This window comes from Pristiophorus japonicus, chromosome 6 (genome assembly GCF_044704955.1).
Source record: "Pristiophorus japonicus isolate sPriJap1 chromosome 6, sPriJap1.hap1, whole genome shotgun sequence".
NCBI lineage: Eukaryota > Metazoa > Chordata > Chondrichthyes > Pristiophoridae > Pristiophorus > Pristiophorus japonicus.
The window spans coordinates 236,083,474-236,109,856 of NC_091982.1; the positions used below are offsets into that span (position 1 = coordinate 236,083,474).

At 47.3% G+C, this 26,383-nt stretch overlaps 1 protein-coding gene across 1 annotated transcript in view; it reads left to right on the forward strand.

The window, feature by feature from the left end:
- Positions 1 to 26,383, forward strand: part of LOC139266002 (mediator of RNA polymerase II transcription subunit 12-like protein) — a 799,024-nt gene that overhangs the window by 670,639 nt on the left and 102,002 nt on the right. The window contains exons 37-38 of the mRNA XM_070883728.1: positions 6,129 to 6,288; positions 11,896 to 12,110. Coding sequence (XP_070739829.1) covers positions 6,129 to 6,288; positions 11,896 to 12,110 — 375 coding nt within the window. The remainder of the gene's footprint in view (positions 1 to 6,128; positions 6,289 to 11,895; positions 12,111 to 26,383) is intronic.

Sequence of the window (26,383 nt, forward strand, 5' to 3'; positions counted from 1 at the left end):
CTTGACTAAAGAATGTGAATAGGATCAAACAGCTGTACAGGACATCGTATGACAAGCTTCACAGAGGTCCTACAAGCTGAATTTAGGGAGCTAGGAGTTAAATTAAAAAGTAGGACCTCAAAGGTAGTAATCTCTGGATTGCTACCAGTGCCCCGTGCTAATCAGAGTAGAGGGAGCAGGATAGTTAGAATAAATACATGGCTTGAGCAGTGGTGCAAGAGGGAGAGATTCAAATTCCTGGGCCATCGGAACCAGTTCCGGGGGAAGTGGGACCTGTACAGAAGGAACGGTTTGCACTTGGGCAGGACTGGAACTGATGTCCTAGGGGTAACATTTGCTAATGCAGTTCGGGAGTGTTTAAACTGATATGGCAGGGGGATGGGAACCTTATGCAGCGAGACAGGGCGAAGTAATATGGAGTCAGAAACAGATGGTAGAAAGGTAAAAAGCAATAGTGGAAGGCTGAGTAAACAAAAAGGGCCACACTACATCATAATTCTAAAAGAACAAAGGGTGTTATAGTTACAAGCCTGAAGGCTTTGTGTTATAATGCAAGGAGTATCTGTAATAAGGTGGATGAATTAACTGTACAAATAGATGTTAACAGATATGATGTGATTGGGATTATAGAGACGTGGCCTCCAGGATGATCAGGGCTGGGAACTCAACATCCAAGGGTATTCAACATTCAGGAAGGATAGAATAAAAGGAAAAGGAGGTGGGGTAGCATTGCTGGTTAAAGAGGAGATTAATGCAATCGTTAGGAAGGACATTAGCTTGGATGATGTGGAATCTATATGGCTAGAGCTGCAGAACACCAAAGGGCAAAAACCGTTAGTGGGAGTTTGGTACAGACCTCCAAACAGCAGTAGTGATGTTGGGGAGGGCATCAAACAGGAAATTCGGGGTGCATGCAATAAAGGCGCAGCAGTTATCATGGGTGACTTTAATATGCACATAGATTGGGCTAACCAAACTGGAAGCAATACGGTGAATGAGGGATGGTTTTCTAGACCAATATGTCGAGGAACCAACTAGGGGGGAGGCCATCTTAGACTGGGTGTTGTGTAATGAGGGAGGATTAATTAGCAATCTCGTTGTGCGAGGCCCCTTGGGGAAGAGTGACCATAATATGGTGGAATTCTGCATTAGGATGGAGAATGAAACAGTTAATTCAGAGACCATGGTCCAGAACTTAAAGAAGGGTAACTTTGAAGGTATGGGGCGTGAATGAACTAGGATAGATTGGCGAATGATACTTAAGGGGTTGACAGTGGATGGGCAATGGCAGACATTTAGAGACCGCATGGATGAACTACAACAATTGTACATCCCTGTCTGGCGTAAAAATAAAAAAGGGAAGGTGGCTCAACCGTGGCTATCAAGGGAAATCAGGGATAGTATTAAAGCCAAGGAAGTGGCATACAAATTGGCCAGAAATAGCAACGAACCCGGGGACTGGGAGAAATTTAGAACTCAGCAGAGGAGGACAAAGGGTTTGATTAGGGCAGGGAAAATAGAGTACGAGAGGAAGCTTGCAGGGAACATTAAAATGGACTGCAAAAGCTTCTATAGATATGTAAAGAGAAAAAGGTTAGTAAAGTCAAACGTAGGTCCCCTGCAGTCAGAATCAGGGGAAGTCATAATGGGGAACAAAGAAATGGCAGACCAATTGAACAAGTACTTTGGTTCGGTATTCACTAAGGAGGACACAAACAACCTTCCGGATATAAAAGGGGTCAGAGGGTCTAGTAAGAAGGAGGAACTGAGGGAAATCCTTATTAGTCGGGAAATTGTGTTGGGGAAATTGATGGGATTGAAGGCCGATAAATCCCCAGGGCCTGATGGTCAGCATCCCAGAGTACTTAAGGAAGTGGCCTTGGAAATAGTGGATGCATTGACAGTCATTTTCCAACATTCCATAGACTCTGGATCAGTTCCTATGGAGTGGAGGGTAGCCAATGTAACCCCACTTTTTAAAAAAAGGAGGGAGAGAGAAAACAGGGAATTATAGACCGGTCAGCCTGACATCGGTAGTGGGCAAAATGATGGAATCAATTATTAAGGATGTGATCGCAGTGCATTTGGAAAGAGGTGACATGATAGGTCCAAGTCAGCATGGATTTGTGAAAGGGAAATCATGCTTGACAAATCTTCTGGAATTTTTTGAGGATGTTTCCAGTAGAGTGGACACGGAAGAACCAGTTGATGTGGTGTATTTGGACTTTCAGAAGGCTTTCGAAAAGGTCCCACACAAGGGATTAATGTGCAAAGTTAAAGCACATGGGATTGGGGGTAATGTGCTGACATGGATTGAGAACCGGTTGGCAGACAGGAAGCAAAGAGTAGGAATAAATAGGTACTTTTCAGAATGGCAGGCAGTGACTAGTGGGGTACCGCAAGGTTCTGTGCTGGGGCCCCAGCTGTTTACATTGTACATTAATGATTTAGATGAGGGGATTAAATGTAGTATCTTCAAATTTGCGGATGACACTAAGTTGGGTGGCAGTGTGAGCTGCGAGGAGGATGCTACGAGACTGCAGAATGACTTGGATAGGTTAGATGAGTGGGCAAATGCATAGCAGATGAAGTATAATGTGGATAAATGTGAGGCTATCCACTTTGGTGGTAAAAACAGAGAGACAGACTATTATCTGAATGGTGACAGATTAGGAAAAGGGGAGGTGCAACGAGACCTGGGTATCATGGTACATCAGTCATTGAAGGTTGGCATGCAGGTACAGCAGGCGGTTAAGAAAGCAAATGGCATGTTGGCCTTATAGCGAGGGAATTTGAGTACAGGGGTATGGAGGTGTTACTATAGTTGTACAGGGCTTTGATGAGGCCACACCTGGAGTATTGTGTAGTTTTGGTCTCCTAACTTGAGGAAGTACATTCTTGCTATTGAGGGAGTGCAGCGAAGGTTCACCAGACTGATTCCCAGGATGGCGGGACTGACATATCAAGAAAGACTGTATCAACTGGGCTTGTATTCACTGGAGTTCAGAAGAATGAGAGGGGATCTCATAGAAATGTTTAAAATTCTGACGGGTTTAGACAGGTTAGATGCAGGAAGAAGGTTCCCAATGTTGGGGAAGTCCAAAACCAGGGGTCACAGTCTAAGGATAAGGGGTAAGCCATTTAGGACCGAGATGAGGAGAAACTTCTTCACCCAGAGAGTGGTGAACCTGTGGAATTCTCTACCACAGAAAGTTGTTGAGGCCAATTCACTAAATATATTCAAAAAGGAGTTAGATGTAGTCCTTACTACTCGGGGGATCAAGGGGTATGGCGAGAAAGCAGGAATGGGGTACTGAAGTTGCATGTTCAGCCATGAACTCATTGAATGGCGGTGCAGGCTCGCGGTGCAGGCTCGAAGGGCCGAATGGCCTACTCCTGCACCTATTTTCTTTGTTTCATTGGGCCCAAGTTTCGGCGTCAGTTGCTCCTGATTTTTTGGAGCAACTGGTGTAGAACGGAGTATCTCAGAAATTCAAATTCTCGGCATTTAGTTTGCTCCAGTTCTAGTCAGTTAGAACAGTTTCACTTTGGAACAGAATTTTTGTTTTCAAAAGAAGGCGTGTCCGGCCACTTATGCCTGTTTTCAAAGTTTCGGCAGTGAAAACTTACTCCAAATTAACTTAGAATGGAGTAAGTGAAGATTTTTGTACGCTCGAAAAAATCTTGTCTACATTTTAGAAAATCAGGCATGGGTTACAAATCAGGCGTAGGGAATGAGAGGGGGGGGGTGTTTAAAGGGAAGTTTACAAACATTAAACACTTCAGTTTTACAAATAAAGAGCCATCATCAATAATAAATGATAAAAATATCAATTAATCAATCAAAAAAAATTAATAAGAAATAATTTTTAAAAACATCAATAAATAAAACATTTTCTACTTACCGACTGCAGCACCGGGAGCCCTCCAACAGCGTGCTGGGATGCCCCCCCCCCCAGTGTGTCTCTGTCAGTGTCTCTATCTCTCTGTCTGTCTGTCAGTGTCTGTGTTTCTGACGGGGAGGAGGGGGGTAGAGGGAGAGAGGGGGGGGCAGGGGGAGGGGAGGGAGGAGAAGGGGAAGGGGAGGAGAAGGGGGGGAGGAGGAGAAGGGGGAGGAGGGGAAGGGGAGGAGAAGGGGAAGGGGAGGAGAAGGGAAGGTGGGGGGAGAAGGGGAAGGGGGGAGGTGGGGGGAGAAGGGGAAGGGGGGGAAGGGGAAGGGGGGAGGAGAGTGAAAGGTGGGGGGGAGGAGGGGAAGGGGGGAGGGGAAGGGGTGGGAGGAGGAGAAGGGGGAGGAGGAGAAGGAGAAGGCGGGGAGAGGAAAAGGGGGGGAAGGAGAAGTGGGGGAGGGAAAGGAGAAGTGGGAAGGAGGCTGAACGGGCCGGGCCCAAGACTTCGGGCAGGGCCCGTCCCCAGCACCAGATTTATAGATAGGTGGCATTGGGTCGGGTCGGGAGCGCGGGTCGGGTCGGGTCCGGGGGGGTGGCGAGGGGGGAGAGTGGCGGTCGGGAGCACGGGCCGGGTCGGGAGGGGGGAGGGAGGGAGTACGGGTTGGGTCGGGGGGGGAGGGAGGGAGCGCAGGTCGGGTCGTTTCGGTTCGGGAGGGGCAGGGGGCAGAGGGAGGTCGGTTCGTGTCGGGGGCGGGGGAAGGGAGCTCGGGTCCGGTCCGGGTGAGTGGGGGGGGGGGGGGCGGGGTCTGGAGCGCGGGTCGGGGGTTTGGTGGGAGGGAGGTCGGGTCGGGTTGGGGGAGGGAGGGAGGTCAGGTCGGGTGGGGGGGGTGGGGAGCGCGGGTTGGGTCCAGTCCGGGGTGTCGGGTCCGGTCCGGGGGCGGGGTGAAGCGGGAATCGAGTTGGGTCGGGAGGAAGCAGGAGCTTGGCATGGGATGCAGCCTTGTGCATGCAGCCCCAGTGAGGCCATTCGGCCAGGGCTAGGGGCTGCATGCTTCGGGCCCCTCTCACACAGTTTTGGGCGCCTGGAGCTACTACACATGCGCGCCCACTGTCGCGCGCATGTGCAGAGGTCCCAGCACTGTTTTCAGCACAGGGACCAAGCTCCACCCCCTATAGCTCGTGCTGCGCCGCGCCCGACTCGAGGACCAGCAGGGAGCCGGAGAATCTGTAAGTTTTTTTTAGGCGCACTTTGTGGTGCAAAAAACGGGCGTCCGGGTTGGGGCTGCGCCGTGCCCGAAACTTGGGCCCAATGTTTCTATGTTTCTATTCATGGAAGCTTAAACTACAAAAATAAAAGAAGTAAAGAGACAAAACATATTTACCTAATTTTTTCAAAATATCCAAGTGAAAAATAGAAGTACCTCCTGCTCGTAATTCTTATGTAGGAAAGTATTTTCATCAACAGGGTTAAGGAAAGTCTTGAGTAAGCTCATTAAAATTACTGGCTACACAGTTATCACCCCGACACCCCCCCCGATCAAAACTCTCCCCCTCCCCGATTCAATTTTTGAGATGGATTTCCAAATGGACAATTCTACCTGAACCTTTGCATCGCAATGTCCTCAAGTCTTCAAGTTGTGTGTAGAATATTGACATAAAGTCGCAATAATGCAGGCAGCTAACAAAAGAACCAAGTGCTTTAGAAGAAGGCAGGCTTCTCTCATTACTGTGCGGCAGGCCACTTGGCCCGGGATAGGGCTGGGACGCATCGGGTCCCATGCTGCAGCACCCATCATCATCATCATTGGCAGGAGCTACTGCGCATGCGCGAACGCTCCACTGCGCATGTGCAGCACTGCCGGCACTCTTTCACGTGCAGGGCCCTAGCTCTGCTCCCCAATCCAGCGACCGCGCCGCGCCAAGCCCCGGGAGAGCGGCCAGAATCCGGGGAGATCTTTTTGGTGCCGTTTTCAGCCTACGACGTCAGCGCATCTCTGGTCAGTGCCCCCCAAAAAACGGGTGGGCCAAATTTGGGCCCACTGACCTGCCACTTGCGACATTATCCAGTTTCCAAATCCCATTGTTTCCTCTGTTTGGCGCTCAGCGCAGGAATTTGGTGGGTATTGTAAGGACAAGTCTCTGTCCACCCATCTTATAGCACAATGCTGAGTAAGCATCGGTGTGCTGTGTCACCTTGCTGTCGACAGATATTCTCGTTAACACCAGCTCGTTCTGTTACAGGACTACCAACAAAACAGTGCTTACCGAGTGCCTCCAAATTACACGCCAATGTCGTCACAGATGGTGCACCATCCCCAGGCAGCACCTTCGTGGGGCTACAACCTCACGGGCCAGCCGCAGCAGACAGGGTTCTATTTTCAGAATCAACCGCTTCCACCAGGTAAGTACAGAGACATGGAGGTTGATGAGTGTGTTGGGATGTACATAGTTGCTGCAAGACAAATCCTGGTGTTATAAATTAACCCTTCCCCTTTCAGCATTCCGAAGGGACCGCTTCTCCGCGACACCCTGGTCCACTCCTCAATCACCTCCAACATCCCCTCCCCTCCCCACGGCACCTTCCCATGCAAGTGCAGGAGATGCAACACCTGCCCTTTTACCTCCTCCCTTCCCACTGTCCAGGGTCCCAAACACTCCTTCCAGGTGAAACAGCGATTTGTTTGAACTTTTTGCAATTTAGTATACTGTATTCGCTGCTCACGATGTCGTCTCCTCTACTTTGGGGAGACCAAAGTCAGATTGGGTGACCGCTTTGCGGAGCACCTCCGTTCAGTCTGCATGCGACGAAGCTTCCTGTCACCGGTCACTTTAATTCTCCGCTCTCTGCCCTCGGCCTCCTACACTGTTCCAGTGAAGCTCATCATAAACTCTAGGAACAGCACCTCATCTTTCTCTTGGGCACTTTACAGCCTTCTGGATTCAACATCGAGTTCAACAGTTTCACACCATAACCTCTGCCCTAATTTTTTCGCGTGGCAGCTGCTGATGGTTCTGCTATACCCATTTACACCTCTTCTAGACTCATCTTTTGTTTCTCCACTTGTCCAATTAACCGTCTCCTTTCGCTTTACACATTCATATCTTTTGTCATTTAATCTCTCCTGCCTCCCACCCTGTCACAGACCTTCCCTTTTCTTCTTTCCTCCCCTCCCCATTTCCCTGCCTCTGTACTTACTTAAGATCTGTTACACCTCTAACTTTTTCCAGTTCTGACGAAGGATCAGTGACCTGAAACGTTAACTCTATTTCTCTCTCGCAGATGCTGCCTGACCCGCTGAGTATTTTCTGTTTTCATTTTATATTAAATGAAAACAGCTGTTGCGAATACAGTGGTTGCAGTGAAATCTCACTGTTGTAAAAGTGACAATTTCATTACCCACACAATCCCCTTTGGGGAACAGAATGTTAATGTGTTGATGTCCTACCACTTGCGGCATAATGCATTAATTTCTTCCTGCTCTCTGTGTGTGTGTAGCTTTCTCTCTCGGTCTCTCACCGTGTCCGCTGTGGCTCAGTGGGTAGCACACTCGCTTCTGAGTCAGGTAGTTGTGGGTTCAAGTCCCACTCCCGGAACTTGAGCACAAATCTAGGCTGACACTCCGGTGCAGTGCTGAGGGAATGCTGCACTGTCACATTGGAGTTCAGAAGAATGAGAGGAGATCTTATTGAAACATATAAGGTAATGAGAGGGCTTGACAAGTTGGATGCAGAGAGTATCTTTCCACTCATAGGGGAAACTAAAATGAGGGGGCATAGTCTCAGAATAAAACTGAGATGAGGAGGAAATTCTTCTCTCAGCGGGTTGTAAATCTGTGGAATTCTCTGCCCCAGAGAGCTGTGGAGACAGGGTTATTGAATATATTTAAGGTGGAGGTGGACAGATTTTTAAGTAGTAAGGGAACAAAGGGAATGGAGAGCGGGCAGGGTAGTGGAGCTGAGTCCATGATCAGATCAGCCATGATCTTATTGAATGGTGGAGCAGACTCGAGGGGCCGTATGGCCTACTCCTGCTCCTATTTCTTGTGTTCTGTCAGAGGTGCCGTCTTTCAGACGAGACGTTAAACCGAGGCCCCGTCTGCCCACTCTCAGGTGGATGTAAAAGATCCCATGGCACTATTTCGAAGAAGAGCAGGGGAGTTATCCCCGGTGTCCTGGCCAATATTTATCCTTCAATCAGCATAACGAAAACAGATTACTTGGTCATTATCACATTGCTGTTTGTGGGAGCTTGCTGTGCGCAAGTTGGCTGCTGCGTTTCCCACATTACAACAGTGACTACAATCCAAAAGTACTTCATTGGCTATAAAGCGCTTTGAGACGTCTGGTGGGTCATGAAAGACGCTATATAAATCCAAGTCTTTCTTTTTCTCTGTCGCTTTCAATCATGGGGTGGAGCATGGGACGTAGATGCTAGAGATTTAGTGGAAGTGTCAGATTAAGTTTGTGTGGCCCCAGATCAGTGCTCGGTCTACCTGTGAAGGATAAAGAAAGATCGCAGGGACCTGACCCCTCTGGTCTTCAAGGAGCTGCCTGAGATGGGATGTTACAGATGTTACAGATAGTAAATGGTGTAGAAAAGGTAAATCTGGAGCACTAATTCCAAGAATTCCACATGAGTAGAGCAAGGAGGCAAAGGTTCAAACTACTAAAGGGCAAGTCGAAGACCAATGGTAGAAAGTTCCTCTTCACACGAAAATGAGGGTCACCAACGCTGGTTGGACATATTTCTGGAAGTTTCATCACCTGACCTCCCGCCTCCGACTGTCCCCATCCGATCATTCAGCCTTTGCCTCCATCGCCAATATATTTTAGAATTAATAAATGAAAGTGTTCAAAGAAATTTGAAGAAAAAAAACTCGTTATGATTTATCTCCTGGGTTGCTCACAGCAGTGTCCAGAAAACTGGTCGTCCGGGAGGGCGGTCGTCCAGGAGGGCGGTAGAAGTTTGGAACACTGTTCCGCAAACGGCAATTGATGCTCGGTCAGTTGTTCATTTTAAATCTGAGATTGATAGATTTTTATTAACCAAAGATATTAATGGATTATGGGCCAAAGGCGGGTGTATAGAGTTAGGTCGCAGATCAGCCATGATCTTATTGAATGGTGGAACAGGCTCGAGGGGCTGAATGGCCTCCTCCTGTTCCCATCCCATTAATCTGTAAGTCCTGGAGACTGCAGAGCAATCCTCGGGAGTTGGAAACCCTACACAAACATTGATCAATGTCTGGGAATCAATTTCTGGGTAGTGGAGGCAGTAAAAACTGGTCAGTTTAAAAAGAGGTGATGCAGTAGAGCAGGTTTTCCTAGCTGAATGGGTTAAGATCTATGGTAGAAAAAAATCAAACAGCAAGTTATTATTTAAATGGAGAAAGATTACAAAGTGCTGCAGTACAGCGGGACCTGGGGGTACTTGTGCATGAAACACAAAAGGATAGTATGCAGGTACAGCAAGTGATCAGGAAGGCTAATGGAAACTTGGCCTTTATTGCAAAAGGGATGGAGTATAAAAGCAGGGAAATCTTACTACAGCTATATAAGGTATTGGTGAGGCCACACCTGGAATACTGCATGCAGTTTTGGTTTCCATATTTACGAAAGAATATACTTGCTTTGGAGGCAGTTCAGAGCAGGTTCACCAGGTTGATTCCGGGGATGAGGGGGTTGACTTATGAGGAACAGTTGAGTGGATTGGGCCTCTACTCATTGGAATTCAGAAGAATGAGAGGTGATCTTATCGAAACGTATAAGATTATGAGGGGGCTTGACAAGGTGGATGCAGAGAAGATGTTTCCACTGATGAGGGAGACTAGAACTAGAGGGCATAATTTTAGAATAAGGGGCCGTCCATTTGAAACTGAGATGAGGAGGAAGTCCTTCTCTCAGAAGGTTGTAAATCTGTGGATTTTGCTGCCACAGAGAGCTGTGGAAGCTGGGACATTGAATAAATTTAAGACAGAGATCGACAGCTTCTTAACCGATAAGGGATTAAGGGGTTATGGGGAGTAGGCAGGGAAGTGGACCTGAGTCCCTGATCGTATTAAATGGCAGAGTAGGCTCGAGAGGCCATATGGCCTACTCCTGCTCTTATTTCTTATGTTCTTATCATCCAAGTCATTAATATAGATTGTAAATAGTTGAGGCCCCAGCACTGATCCCTCTGGCACCCCACTAGTTACAGTTTGCCAACCTGAAAATGACCCATTTATCCCGACTCTCTGAGACCACACCTGGAGTACTGCGTGCAGTTTTGGTCTCCTTCTTTAACAAAGGATATACTTGCATTGGAGGCATAACGGAGAAGGTTCACTAGGTTGATTCCCGAGATGAAGGGCTTGTCTTATGAAGAAAGGTTGAGCCTGTACTCCAAGGAGTTTAGAAGACTGAGAGGTGATCTTATTGAAACATACAAGATACTGAGGGGGCTTGACAGGGTAGATGCAGAGAGGATGTTTCCCCTCGTAGGGGCATAGTTTCAGAATAAGAGGTCGCCCATTTAAAACCGAGATGAGGAGGATTTCTTCTCTAAGGGTCGTGAATCTTGAATTTCTCTATCCCAGAGAGCTGTGAAGGCTGGTATATTTAAGGTGGAGATAGACAGATTTTTGAACGATAAGTGAGTCGAGGGTTATGGGGAGCAGGCAGGAGTTGAGGCCAAGATCAGGTCAGCCACGATCTTATTGAATGGCGGTGCAGGCTCGAATTTGTTCTGCTCCTATTTGTTATGTTCTTATGTCAGACTTTCACCACCACCGGATGTCCCAAAGCGCTTTACAGCCAATGAAGTACTTTTGGAGTGGAGTCACTATTGTAATGTGGGAAACACGCAGCCAATTTGCACATCGCAAGCTCCCATAAACAGCAATGTGATAATGCCCAGATAATCTGTTTTACTGATGTTGGTTGAGGGATAAATATTGGCCAGGACGCTGGGGATAACTCCCCTGTTCTTCTTCGAAATAGTGCCATGGGATCTTTTACGTCCACCTGAGACGGGGCCTTGGTTTAAAGTCTCATCTGAAAGACGGCACCTCCGACAGTGCAGAGCTCCCTGAGCACTGTACTGGGAGTGTCAGCCTAGATTTTTGTGCTCAAGTCTCTGGAGTGGGACTGTGAACCCATGACCTTCTGACTCAGAGGTGAGGGTGCTGCCCATTGAGCCACAGCTGTTCCTGCAAGTAGGTAACCCTTCCACTTTGTAAGCAAGAACTGAGTCTTATTGAATAGATCAGATCCCTGTATGGGAAAGTCATTTTATAAGCTGCGAAGGGGGAACATATTCTTTGTGCTAGCATTCTATAATAAGAAATAAAAGTCCCCTTTCTGTCAGAGGTCTTGTTTTTATTCTGGGAATCAGTCACAGCTGCACACTGTTTGACAAATATTTTGTAACGATGGTGCCCACTTAATACCAGAACTTGTATCATTATTTGTAGGAAATGAAATAGCTCAGTAGTCACAATATGTAATTAGCTGATGCAAATCAAATAAAAAGATGGTTTCAGCTTTCAAGAATAACAGGCTACTGATGTGGCCAGCTTACCAGTTCCTCGCTGGGACCCAATTGGAATCCAATCTCAACTGCTGGCTTGAAAGTCAATCGACAGGAGTTTACCACAGTTTACCACACTGAACAATTGCTGCAGTTAATTTATAGTTGAGAAGATGTGTCCCAACGACTGGGCGAGGTCAGCAGCAAGAAAACCACCTCGATTCCCTTTATACGGCCATAAAGGATGATGGATTCTTCCACCAGCATAGGAGCAGGAGTAGTCCATTCAGCCCCTCGAGCAGCAGCCTCTATATTTGCCCATCGTGTTATTGCTGTCTCTGAAAACAACACCTAAAGCTAGGTAGTTCTGGAATCCTGGGAGAAAGGAATGCCCCCAATCCCCCCTGCCCCAGTGATCTCGGCAAATGAAGAGAGCCCGTGAGGAAATCTGAATGTTTGAGGCAAAGGGCAAATGATGGTTTCTTTTTCTGTTTTCAGGGGGACCCAGGTTGGATTCGACTGGTCAGTTCACACCAACAAACACCAAGCAGGCCCTGACGAACATGTTGCAGCGTCGCTCGGGCTCCATGATGCAGCCCCCCTCCATGCCCGCCATCTCTCCCCAGCAACAGTTGCTGCAGATGAAGCTCTTGCAGCAACAACAGCAGCAGCGTCTCCTCCGGCAGCAGGTCCAGGCACGGCCGTTCCAACAGGTGTGTCTCTGTGGTGGGGTCATAACATGTTCAGCTGATGTGATTCCCTCCGTTGGCTTGTGATAGCTTATAATGTGTCATTAATGTTCTCACCACAACGGCACGGTTAATGAAATGTTCTGGACTCCCAAGTGTAACACCCAAGAGGCAGACTCCCAACAACCCAGATCTTCCCCTGCCACCATTAGTGATGCCAGGAAACATTTCTTCACACAAAGGGTAGAGGAAACCTGGAACTCTCCCGCCCCCTAAAGAGCTGTTGAGGCTAGGGGTCACTTGAAAATGTCAAGACAGAGGTTGCTGGGTTTTTGTTCGGTGAGGGTTTGCAAACAAATCGGGTAGATGGAGTTAAGATACAGATCAGCTGTGATCTAATTGAATGGTGGAACAGGCTCGGAGAGGGGGGGCTGAACGGCCTCCTCCTGTTCCTATGTTCTTTTGTTCCCAATTGCTAGGAGCAAAAAGTGAAAGAAAGACTTGCATTGATATAGCACCTTTCACGATCATCGGCGTCCCAAAGTGCTTCACAGCCAATGAATTACTTTTGAAGTGTAGTCACTGTTGTCATGTGGGAAACACTGCAATCAATTTGCACACAGCAAGCTCCCACAAACAGCAATGTGATAATGACCAGATCATCTCTTTTAGTGATGTTGATTGAGGGATAAATATTGGCCCTGACATCAGTAGTGGGAAAAATGTTGGAATCAATCATTAAGGATGAAATAGCGGCACATTTGGAAAGCAGTGATAGAATTGGTCCAAGTCAGCATGGATTTATGAAAGGGAAATCATGCTTGACAAATCTTCTGGAATTTTTTGAGGATGTAACTAGTAGAGTGGACAGGGGAGAACCAGTGGATGTGGTGTATTTGGACTTTCAAAAGGCGTTTGACAAGGTCGCACACAAGAGATTGTTGTGCAAAATCAAAGCACATGGTATTGGGGGTAATGTACTGACGTGGATAGAGAACTGGTTGGCAGACAGGAAGCAGAGACTCGGGATTAACGGGTCCTTTTCAGAATGGCAGGCAGTGACGAGTGGAGTGCCGCAGGGCTCAGTGCTGGGACCCCAGCTCTTTACAATATATATTAATGATTTGGATGATGGAATTGAGTGTAATATCTCCAAGTTTGCAGATGACACTAAACTGGGTGGCGGTGTGAACTGTGAGGAGGACGCTAAGAGGCTGTAGGGTGATTTGGACAGGTTAGGCGAGTGGGCAAATACATGGCAGATGCAGTATAATGTGGATAAATGTGAGGTTATCCACTTTGGGGGCAAAAACACGAAGGCAGAATATTATCTGAATGGCGGCAGATTAGGAAAAGGGGCGGTTCAGCGAGACCTGGGTGTCATGATTCATCACTCATTGAAGGTTGGCATGCAGGTACAGCAGGCGGTGAAGAAGGCAAATGGTATGTTGGTCTTCATAGCAAGCGGATTTGAGTATAGGAGCAGGGAAGTCTTACTGCAGTTGTACAGGGCCTTGGTGAGGCCTCACCTGGAATAATGTGTTCAGTTTTGGTCTCCTAATCTGAGGAAGGACATTCTTGCTATTGAGGGAGTGCAGCAAAGGTTCACCAGACTGATTCCTAGGATCGCAGGACTGACGCATGAGGAGAGACTGGATCGACTGGGCCTGAATTCACTGGTGTTTCGAAGGATGAGAGGGGATCTCATAGCAACATATAAAATTCTGACGCGATGGGACAGGTTAGATGCAGGAAGAATGTTTCCGTTCCGATGTTGGGGAAGTCCAGGACAGGGGACATAGTCTGAGGATAAGGGGTAAGTCACTTAGGACTGAGATGAGGAGAAACTTCTTCACTCAAGAGAGAGTTGTTAACCTGTGGAATTCCCTAACGCAGAGAATTGTTGATGCCAGTTCATTGGATATATTCAAGAGGGAGTTAGATATGGCCCTTGCGGCTAAAGGAATCAAGGGGTATGGAGAGAAAGCAGGAACGGGGTACTGAAGGAATGATCAGCCATGATCTTATTGAATGGTGGTGCAGGCTCGAAGGGCCGAATGGCCTACTCCTGCACCAATTTTCTATGTTTCTAGGACACTGGGGATAACTCCCCTGCTCTTCTTCGAAATAGCGCCATGAAATCTTTTACATCCACCTGAGAGAGCGGACAGGGCCTTGATTTAATGTCTCTCTCATCTGAAAGATGGCACCTCCGACAGTGCAGCACTCACTCAGCACTGCACTGGAGTATTGGCCTAGATTTTTGTGCTCAAGTCTCTGGAGTTGGTCTTGAACCCACAACCTTCTGACTTAGAGGCGAGTGTGCTACCCACTGAGCCGTGGCTGACACAGGAACATCAGATTGGTGGCTAGTGTTTTTTTTACAAAAAAAGTGATGTAATTTTTTTGAAATGAAGCCTATAAAATTCAGAAGTAATGCTTGTTTGGACAAGCATTGCTCTCACCAGTAACATCTGTGATATGATCCCTCCCTGCTGACATTGGGGTTAGTTTCCCGGGATAGATACCTGGGCAAGCCTCATCAAGGAGCGAGAATGCTTAGTGTAGATGATTGACTGACGAATTTTAATCATCCACCATACTGTTTTTATCAGTATGTAGCAGGTTGTCTTCCACTGTGATGTTTGGTTAGCTATTTAGATGAATACTGTTTCCGACAGGTTCCCAGTATGATCACTTTTATACTCTAGTTTCTGTTATCCCTGTTGGAAATGCAGCATGAAATGTTAAATAATTAAATACTTACGGGGTGAAATGGTTGTAAGAACACTGGATCTTGGTATCCTGTTATATATTTTCTGAGGAACCAGACAAATCCTCACTTCACTCCTCACTAAGGAGCTGGAGTTTAACACCCAGTTTTAAGTCTGGGAGTGAGTAAAACCTAAATTGGCTCGCCGAGCAGTCTTACATTATCGAGTTCGGACCGAATTTGAGATTATTTCACCGGCCCACAATGTCGGATACCAGAAGCTACTGAGTGAATGAATGAACCCTGTTTTGCCTCGCATATAAATTGGTCAGAAAAGGCAACAAACCTGAGGACTGGGAGAATTTTATAATACAGCAGAGGAGGACAAAGGGTTTAATTAGGAGGGGAAAAATAGAGTATGAGAGGAAGCTTGCTGCGAACATAAAAATTGACTGCAAAAGCTTCTATAGATATGTGAAGAGAAAAAGATTAGTGAAAACAAACGTAGGTCCCTTGCAGTCAGATTCAGGTGAATTTATCATGGGGAACAAAGAAATGGCGGACCAGTTAAACAAATACTTTGATTCTCTCTTCACGAAGGAAGACACAAATAACCTTCTGGAAATATTAGGGGACCGAGGGCCTAGTGAGAAGGAGGAACTGAAGGAAATCCTTATTAGGCGGGAAATTGATGGGATTGAAGACCGATAAATCCCCAGAGCCTGATAGTCTGCATCCCAGAGTACTTAAGGAAGTAGCCCTAGAAATAATGGATGCATTGGTGATCATTTTCCAACAGTCTATCGACTCTGGATCGGTTCCTATGGACTGGAGGGTAGCGAATGTAACACCACTTTTTAAGAAAGGAGGGAGAGAGAAAACGGGTAATTATAGACCGGTTAGCCTGACATCAATAGTGGGGAAAATGTTGGAATCAATTATTAAAGATGAAATAGCAGCACATTTGGAAAGTACATTGGTCCAAGTCAGCATGGATTTATGAAAGGAAAATCCTGCTTGACAAATCTTGGAGAATTTTTTGAGGATGTAACTGGTAGAGTGGTCAAGGGAGAACCAGTGGATGTGGTGCATTTGGACTTTCAAAAAGATTTTGACAAGCTCCCACACAAGAGATTGGTGTGCAAAATCAAAGCACATGGTATTGGGGGTAATGTACTGACGTAGACAGAGAACTGGTTGGCAGACAGGAAGCAGAGAGTCGGGATAAACGGGTCCTTTTCAGAATGGCAGGCAGTGACTAGTGGAGTACCGCAGGGCTCAGTGCTGGGACCCCAGCTATTTACAATATACATTAATGATTTAGATGAAGGAATTGAGTGTAATATCTCCCAAGTTTGCAGATGACACTTAGCAGGGTGGCGGTGTGAGCTGTGAGGAGGATACTAAGAGGCTGCAGGATGACTTGGACAGGTTAGGTGAGTGGGCAAATACATGTGGATAAATGTGAGGTTATCCACTTTGGTGGCAAAATCACGAAGGCAGAATATTATCTGAATGGTGGCAGATTAGGAAAAGGGGAGGTGCAACGAGACCTGGGTGTCATGGTACATCAGTCAATGAAAGTTGGCATGCAGGTACAGCAGGCAGTGAAGAAGGCAAATGGTATATTGGCCGTCATAGCTAAGGGGTTTGAGTATAGGAGCAGGGAGGTCTTACTGCAGTTCTACAGAGCCTTAGTGAGGACTCACCTGGAATATTGTGTTCAGTTTTGGTCTCCTAATCTGAGGAAGGACGTTCTTGCTATTGAGGGAGTGCAGCGAAGGTTCACCAGACTGATTCCCGGGATCGCAGGACTGACATATGAGGAGAGACTGGATTGACTGGGCCTGTATTCACTGGCGTTTAGAAGGATGAGAGGGGATCTCATAGAAACATATAAAATTCTGACGCGATGGGACAGGTTAGATGCAGGAAGAATGTTTCCGTTCCGATGTTGAGGAAGTCCAGGACAGGGGACATAGTCTGAGGATAAGGGGTAAGTCATTTAGGACTGAGAGGAGGAGAAACTTCTTCACTCAGAGAGTTGTTAACCTGTGGAATTCTCTACCTCAGAGAGCTGTTGATGCCAGTTCATTGGATATATTCAAGAGGGAGTTAGATATGGCCCTTACGGCTAAAGGGATCAAAGGGTATGGAGAGAAAGCAGGAAAGGGGTACTGAGGTGAATGATCAGCCATGATCTTATTGAATGGTGGTACAGGCCCAAAGGGCCGAATGGCCTACTCCTGCACCTATTTTCTATGTTTCTGTGATTAAAGATGTCAGAGAATAGGTCATGCACAAACATGAATTTACTGACTAGAAAAAGACAACTTAAAGTTAATCATTGAGTATATGAGCAATTAATGGATTAGTCAGGCCATCTATCCGTTTGACTAGCATGTCATTAATGACCGAGTTATTGAACAAAATGCGTAACAGAGGTTGTAAAGGCAATACAGTGCTGTCACCATAATTCAGCTCAATCGTTGCCTATCAAAGTGTCTGAGACTAGTACAAATTGGTGAGGTTACCCCATGGAGCGCCGGGCCCTGGAACATCGTGGGCTGTCCTGACCTGTGTGAGAACACCACTGCAGGTCGGGGCTATAAATAGAGCTGGAGCGCAGGGCCCTGGAACATCGTGGGCCGCCCTGACCTGTGTGAGAACACCACTGCAGGTCGGGGCTATAAATAGAGCTGGAGCGCAGGGCCCTGGAACATCGTGGGCAGAGGTGCGGCGAATGAGGGTACACGGCCCAGAAGAGCCGAGGGCCCCAGGGGCAGCACGGACCAGCCCACACTGCGATATGTGTGCGCACTAGGTCCGTGCAGCAGTGCAGGTCTCTAGTTGTCCTGGTTCAGCCCTTGCCACTGTCGAGCCCGTGTGGTGGCTGGTGTGCAACGGTCACCACACGTTAAAACAAATTCACGCACAGGCATCTTCCACCCCCTCAATTGGAGTTCAGGACTGGAACATCGAGTCCTTCATTGAAACATCTGTGAACTCTTGTGGAAGTAAGTCATCCTCGTTCACGGGACCGCCTATGATATTCTCAGTTTGCTGACAAGTTAACAGAATTAGATAACCAGTCGATTCGATAGCCCAGCATCTAAATGTTGGTAATTAGCAAATGCTTCCAGAGCTTATACAACCACGTCCTTATGAGTGACATGGTTGAGTCAATCTCCCTTCGAAATAGAGTCAAGGGATCTTTTACATCCACCTGAGAGAGCAGACGGGACCTTGATTTAACAAGGTCTGAAAGATGGCACCTCAGCACTGCACTCGTGTCAGTTTAGATTCTTGTGCTCAAGTCCCCCGAGTGGGACTCGAACCTACAACCTTCTGACTCAGAGGTGATTGTGCTACCCACTGAGCTACAGCCGACACTACAAACACAGATACAATCAACGTAATCATTTTTTAAGTTGTAATGAGGTTATATAGAAAAGGCAGGCCAGAGCATCCCGGGATAACTAATGCCAGAACATTGCACAGCACAGGACTCTTAGCACGTCTTACTGGAATTCTTTGAGGATGTAATAGACAGGGTGGATAAAGGGTACCAGTGGATGTGGTGTATTTGGACTTCCAGAAGGCATTTGACAAGGTGCCACATAAAAGGTTACTGCACAAGATAAAAGTTCACGGGGTCGGAGGTAATATATTAGCATGGATAGAGGATTGGCTAACTATCAGAAAACAGAGAGTCAGGATAAATTATTCATTCTCTGGTTGGCAACCATTAACTCGTGGGGTGCTGTAGGGATCAGTGCTGGCACCCCAACTATTTACAATCTATATTAACGACTTGGAAGAAGGGACTGAGTGTAATGTAGTCAAGTTTGCTGACGATACAAAGATGGGAGGAAAAGCAATGTGTGAGGAGGACACAAAAAATCTGCAAAAGGACATAGACAGGCTAAGTGAGTGGACAAAAATTTGACAGATGGAGTATAATGTTGGAAAGTGTGAGGTCATGCACTTTGGCAGAAAAAAATCAAAGAGCAAGTTATTATTTAAATGGAGAAAGTTTGCAAAGTGCCACAGTACAGCGCAACCTGGGGGTATTTGTGCATGAAACACAAAAGGATAGTATGCAGGTACAGCAAGTGATCAGGAAGGCCAATGGTATCTTGGCCCTTATTGCAAAATGGATGGATTATAAAAGCAGGGAAATCTTGCTACAGCTATACAAGGTATTGGTGAGGCCACACCTGGAATACTGCGTGCAGTTTTGGTTTCCATATTTACGAAAGGATATACTTGCTTTGGAGGCAGTTCAGAGAAGGTTCACTAGGTTGATTCCGGGGATGAGGAGATTGACTTATGAGCAATAGTTGAGTGGGTTGGGCCTCTACTCTTTGGAATTCAGAAGAATGAGAGGTGATCTTATCGAAACATATAAGATTATCAGGGGACTTAACAAGGTGGATGCAGAGAGGATGTTTCCACTGATGGGGGAGACTAGAACTAGAGGGCATAATCTTAGAATAAGGGGCTGCCCATTTATAACAGAGATGAGGAGAAATTTATTCTCTCAGAGGGTTGTAAATCTGTGGAATTCGCTGCCTCAGAAAGCTGTGGAAGCTGGGATATAGAATAAATTTTGGACAGAAATAGACAGTTTCTTAAACGATAAGTGGATAAGGGGTTATGGGGAGCGGGCGGAGAAGTGGAGCTGAGCCCATGATCAATTCAGCCATGATCTTATTGAATGGCGGAGCAGGCTCGAGGGGCAGTATGGCCTACTTCTGCTCCTATTTCTTATGTTCTTATGCACTTCATTGGCTGTAAAGTGCTTTGAGATGTCCGGTGGTTGTGAAAGGCGCTATATAAATCCAAGTCTTTCTATGTAGGGTAATTACAGTCTGACTGACATCCAACTGTAAATTATAGGCCAGAGCCAGAAGAAAGGCTAAAATCCACCTCGTGGAATCAATCAAAGGGACCATTTTATTGCCGCTCCGCATGACTTTCTGCAATTCAAATGAGAGGAATGTCGGCCAGTTAATTTGGAGCTGCTTCACGTTATTCCTGGGTTTAAGAACACACATGTTCTGCTGTTTCTAGTGACAAGGCAATCCATTTCTTATTTACTTCAGCTAACATGAGAAGAATAATTACTGACCTCACCAGCAACTGGGATTGCTACAGTAGTGCGGGAGGGAGAGGAAAATTCCGTAGCAATTATATCATGGCCCTGAAATTCCCATGTCCGGGTCCCTACGAAGTTCCTAAGGACCCGGGAAGGCATCAGAAAAGCCGGGTTTCAGAGCGCAATGCGCATGCGCTGAAAACCGGCTTTTCCGATCTGTCAAGTTTCTGGCTTGACAGATCGCGCACATATCGGGAGCGAGGACACTTGCAGGGCAAGATTTCCAATATTTACGCATATCTTGCCCGGCAAATGCCCTCAAAACTCTTGCGCCTGAAAACGCAGGCGTATAGCCTACTTTTACAGGCACAAGTGTTTAAAAATACATAAAAACATTAAAATTAAGTTAAATAAACACATATGAAAACATAATTTATTGTTAAAAACCCTCCACAATACGGTAAGTTTATTTTGAGGCATCTTTTTAAAAAAAAAAAATCAGGAAAATATTTTTTATAAGAACTTTAATTTAAATGATTCTTAAATATGTTGTGTATTTTTCAATTTTTTATTGATTTTTTTTTGTGTGTTTAGGGGGGTTGGGGTTTCTCTTTCATAATAATGGGAACTCCAACTTACGGAGTTCCCATTATTATGAATGAGAACATACTGTACCTTGATTGGCTGCCCAGAGCCATGTGACTACAGCTCCAGTCCTGTGCACGTCCTGACGTGCACGCGCTCCAATGCGTAGAAGTGAAGGCCTCAGGCTCGGAAATTCGAGCGGGCGCAGCAGCAACAGGTAAGTGCGCAGTTTTTTTACCTTTTTTCTTTAGTATGCCCACGGGAAGACCTCTAGCGGAATTTCAGGCCCAATGAATCCTTTGAGATACAAAACCCTGATTCCTTAGTTATATAGAATAAGTATTACATTTAAGTTACAACACAATATACATGGATTGTATTACATATTCATGTCACTCCAGCTGATTTGAGAGAAACCTTTTTTTTTTTGTCCAGAGCTCAGTTGGTTAAATTTTCAACAAACCGGTGCGGTTTCATAGCCAGGTCTTCCCACAGAGAGAAGTGATCAGATTTTATTTGTGCAACCGATGGAACAAAGGTAGAACAGACAGCAGGGGAATGTGACCGGGGTGACTGGTAAAGTTTAAGCAGAGGTTAAGTATTCACCACAAGGAGCGAGGATCCTCTGAAGTGATTCTGGTCTTCTATTTCTTTGTCATATACATTGCGATCTTGCATTCAAAGCAAAGGGATAACAACTTGCTAACATACTGTGGCTTGTGTTAGATACAAGAAAAACCTTTCTTACAGTGCAGATAACCATATCCCTGAACCTGTTAATAATCCCTTTTTAAAAAAAAAATTTAATTCATGGGATGTGGGCATCGCTGACAAGGCCAGCATGTATTGCCCATCCCTAATTGCCCCTTGAGAAGGTGATGGTGAACCGCCTTCTTGAACCGCTGCAGTCGTGTGGTGAAGGAACTCCCACAGAGCTGTGAGAGAGGGAGTTTCAGGATTTTGACCCAGCAACGATGAAGGAACAGCGATATATTTCCAAGCCAGGATGTTGTGTGACTTGGAGGAAAACTTGGAGATGATTGTGCTCCCATGCGCCTGCTGCTCTTGTCCTTCTAGGTGGCAGAGGTCGAAGAAGCCTTGGCGAGTTCCTTCTGAAGGAGCAAGTGCCTGTGTGGCCTTATTGCTCGACACATCCTTGTATTTGGTTATCTCTCTTAAGCTTAACAGGAATATTACTTATTTTCCGTATGTGCCTATAGTCACCCAAATGTAAGACAATGCCATAGTGTCAAGGATAAGATATGTGCGCGCACTAGGCCTGTGCAGCAGAACTGGTCTCCAGTCGTCTTGGTTAATCCTTGCCACTGGATCAAGACCTAGCTCTGTCAAGCCCGTGTGGTGGCTGGTGTGCAACGGCCCCCAAAAAAATACAAGCGCAGGCATCTTCCACCCTTCAGGATGTAGTTCGGGATGCGGAATATTAGGTCCTTCATTGAAACACCTGTGAACTCATCCTTTTTTGGCGTGGAAGCAAGTCATCCTCCCCATCGGCGAAAATTCTCTTCTGCCCCCTCAGCGCCCCCCTGGAGGCCCTAATAGGCCTCTTAAAAAAAGGGGCAATTTCGCCCCATATTTATTTTTCACAGCAGCAGAATTTGAAGTTTTTTGACTGTAATATCTTCTATTTGGTTTATAATTTAACTTTGTATGTTTATATTCAGCCCATCTGTTAGACTGTGTAATCTGCTTAGCCAATGTTGCAAGTAATCAGTTACGTCCCTCCTGATTTGAAATTTGTTGTGTGGATTTCTGGTGACCCAGGACAGCTGAGAACAAGATCCAGACTTCACTTGACTTGCTTGTAACCTCTTGGTATTGAATGCGGTTGTTTGGCTTGGCCTGTATTCAAGTACTGTGCATAAAAGCCAATAGGGACGCCATGTTGATTAATGCAAGTCAATGAGTCCCAATATGAAAATAAAAATGCGCTTCAATTTGTTGCTACCTACATTTGGCTTTAATTCATCAAGCTGTAAAGAGTGCCACGGTGAATGTAGACCAGAGGGGAAGCCGATCATGTCAGCCTTGATGGTGTGGAAGTCGGGCTAGAAGAGAACGGTGCCCCTTGCCCTCCATGTGTATTGTAGTTCATGATGAGCACAAGCACTAAACATTAATGCTGGGGAATGAAACAGTTTCCATTTCAAGCTTCGGATCTGGGCAACTAGATGCAGGGTCAGAGCTCCCGCTACGCTCAGTTCTGCGCCAACTTCATTGGCACCCCATCCACCACCTTCAACATTCACTCCCACCACCACCGGCGCACCGTGGCTGCAGTGTGTACCATCTACAAGATGCACTGCAGCAACTCGCCAAGGCTTCTTCGGCAGCACCTCCCAAACCCGCAACCTCTATCACCTAGAAGGACAAGGGCAGCAGGCGCATGGGAGCACCATCACCTCCACATTCTCCTCCAAGTGACACACCATCCTGACTTAGAAATATATCAGCCGTTCCTTCATGGTCGCTGGGTCAAAATCCCGGAGCTCCCTCCCTGCGGAAGCACCTTCACCACACGGACTGCAGCGGTTCAAGAAGGCAGCTCACCACCACCTTCTCAAGGGCAATTAGAAATGGGCAATAATTGCCAGCAACGCCCACGAATTTTAAAAAAAGCAATGTGCCACAGCCTCGTTCCATGCCTTTTAACCCACACTAGTGCTAATTAGTGCCAGATTTGACCCAGATGCACTGAGAACTGGATCGAGGTGACTCAAACTCATGTCACAATGAACCCTTGCAGTCAGTAAGCAGAAGAGACGTTGGGGCCAAACTTGCCCCTGACGATAAAGTGTCGCTCTCACCGGTATTGTAGTTTTTCCCACGCCTCAGTCCATGGTGCGGAGACTCGAATGACATTCCGCTCTTTGTTTATTTGCTCGGAGTGATGCGATGTTGCTGTCGGCTGCGGGGCAGATTTGGCCTTGCATCGGAGCGGCCGTTGCTCTGAGTCATCAGCGCCGCGCTGATGCGTCACAAGGTCTCTGCCCTTCAGTTAAAGGGGAGGGCTGCTGCGAGCTCTGCATGGGGTTTAGTTCGACCCACTGGGCTAACAGGGAGGGTTTCGGCCGGGCCAGTGGGCCTGTACCCAAGACGGGGTGTCGGGCTGCCTGTTGGCGGCCCAGCCGAACCCGTGGCCGAACAATGTCGGGCCGATCGCGGAGTCGGTGACCATGAGAATAAAATGGAGTCGCCGGCAGCGCGACCTCCCCTTTAAGGGCAGACACGCCGCCCAGCCTCACACAGCTTCCCGCCGGGGAAAGCTGTCGGTGACACCAACCGGCAACGGCGCCGCTCCCGCGGGGTAATTTCCCACGGGGCGGGGGTGTAGAAAGGGGGTCTCTGCCGGTCGGTGTGGGGTTGTGCATGTTCAACGGGGGGGCGGCACAGAAACCCGTTACCACCGCTCCCGGCCCATCCGTCTGCCCCCGGTCGGTAAGGCCTGTCTGCTCCATTACCGCCTCTTAGAAGCAATATTGAGCCTTAAAGAGGGGGGTAATTTCAGCCGCTTTCATTCCAGCCGTCTGGGTTGGATTTCAACGCAGGCTGCAGAGGTGAAAGGCCACAGCATAGTGCACTATGCTCCCTAGTTTTCCTGCTGTATGTGTTTAAACGGAAACTATTTCTATACTGGTATAAGATGGGTTTTAATGCACTGGGAGATTGGTGAGAAGTAGCCTTCACTTAAACATCTACTGCAGAGAAACACGGTGGCATAATGGATTAGAGTTTAAATTGTAGCCTGGAGCAGCTGAATTGCACTCCAGTTTAGCGACTCCATCTCCACTGAGGGCCATTGAGATAAGAAGCTTGGTGCCGGCTGAAACTGCGTTGTCTTCCGTTCAAACACAAGCTAGCCCAATGCCCAGACACCAGTGAAGGTTAGGAAAGACGTGCCAGGAAGAAATTGGGTGTATAATGTTTGGGTGAAGTGGATCATATATATATTGGAGAGTCGCATTGCGGATTCCGCCCACTAAGGGGCACAAGGGACATGATCTTCACTGCGTGTCAAATTCAAGAAAAATGCAGGGAGCAGCACCAACCTCTGTACATGGCCATCTTTGACCTCACAAAGGCCTTCAACACTGTTAACCGGGAGGGATTATGGAGCGTCCTCCTGAAATTCGGCTGCCCTCAAAAGTTCGAAACGATCCTCCGCCTGCTTCACAATGACATGCAAGCCGTGATCCTGACCATCAGATACACGTCAAGCAGGGTCAAGCAAGGCAGTTATATATGCAGACTATAGATATACTCTCTGTGTAGTCACTGTATAGTTGCATAAGATGGAGACTTGTTACCTGATGTACTATCAATAAGGTTTACACTGTGTATATACTATGCTGGCACCACTAGAGGGTGCAACTGGTGGAGACTGGGGTTTCCTGCCACTGTGGCAGAGGCTATCCACCAGAGGGCACTGCGGTGGGAGACCTGAGGGTCACCTGCATAGGTGTGCAGGGCCCAGTATAAAAGGCTGCCCACATGCTTGTGCCTCACTCTGGAGTTACGAATAAAGGACCAAGGTCACTACAGTCTGAGTACAACACATTGCCTCGTGGAGTCAATCATAAGTACATTACAGACTTAACAACTGTCATCGCACCAACACTCTTCTCGATCCTCCTTACTGCAATGCTCCATCTCGCCCTCAATAAGCTCCCCGCTGGAGTGGAGTTAACCTACAGAACAAATGGGAAACTGTTCAACCTTTGTCGCCTCCAGGCTAGATCAAAGGCTGTGCCATCCTCGGTCATTGAATGACAGTATGCAGGCGACGCTTGCGTTTGCGCACACTCAGAGTTTGAACTCCAAACCATCGTCAACACCTTCACCGAAGCGTACGAGATTATGGGCCTTGCACTAGACATCCGTAAGACCAAGGTTCTCTACCAACCTGCCCCCTCCACACAGTACTGCCCCCCGATTATCAAGATCCATGACTAGGCCTTGGACAATGTAAACCATTTTCAGTACCTTGGGAGCCTACTGCCAACAAGGGCAGACGTCGATGACGAAGTCCAACAGCGCCTTCAGTGTGCCAGTGCAGCCTTTGGTCGCCTGAGGAAGTGGGTGTTTGAAGACCAGGACCTCAGACCCGGCACCAAGCTCATGGTCTAGAGAGCAGTAGTGATGCCCACGCTCCTATATGCTTCAGAGACATGGACTATGTACAGCAGGCACCTCAAAGCACTGGAGAAGTATCACCAAGGCTCCGGGGCACTGTCTAAGAGAGAGAGAGACATATTAGACACTTGGGCCCCTGGTATTGGCTGGGAGGGTGTGGGGGAGGTTGAAAATACCCCAGGAACCTGGCAAGGCTGGGGACGTGGGGGTCCTGCTGATCTTAATGGTAGGTCCTCATTATCGTTTTTTTCTCCCTTTTCCCACCCGGCAGCCGGCTGAATTGGCAGCCTGGCCCAGCTGCCGGGCAGGAGACCACAGCCAGAGACCGGCAATCTGGAAGGGTGAAGTCAAAGGGTGGTTGGCCACGATAGTGACAGGGGTGAGAGAGAGGCGGCAGAGGGGAGGCCGAAGGAAATATAAAAACAGCAACGGGCGCACACATGGCAGTTTGGGGGCAGTTTGCTTGCTTTTTCATTTTTATCGAAGCGCTCCCGCCCATCGTTGGGAAGAGGGGTAGGGGATCTAATATCAAGGCATTATTACGTTGATTATACAGCAGAGAAACAGGACATTCGTCTCCACCAGTCCATGCCAACGTTGATCCTTCCTCATCTAACTCTATCCGCATAACCCTCTGTTCCTTTCTCCCTCATATGCTTGTCCAGCCTCCCCTTAAATGCATCTTCATTATCTGCCTCAACCACTCCCTGTGGCTGCGAGTTCCACATTCTCACCACTCTCTGGGTA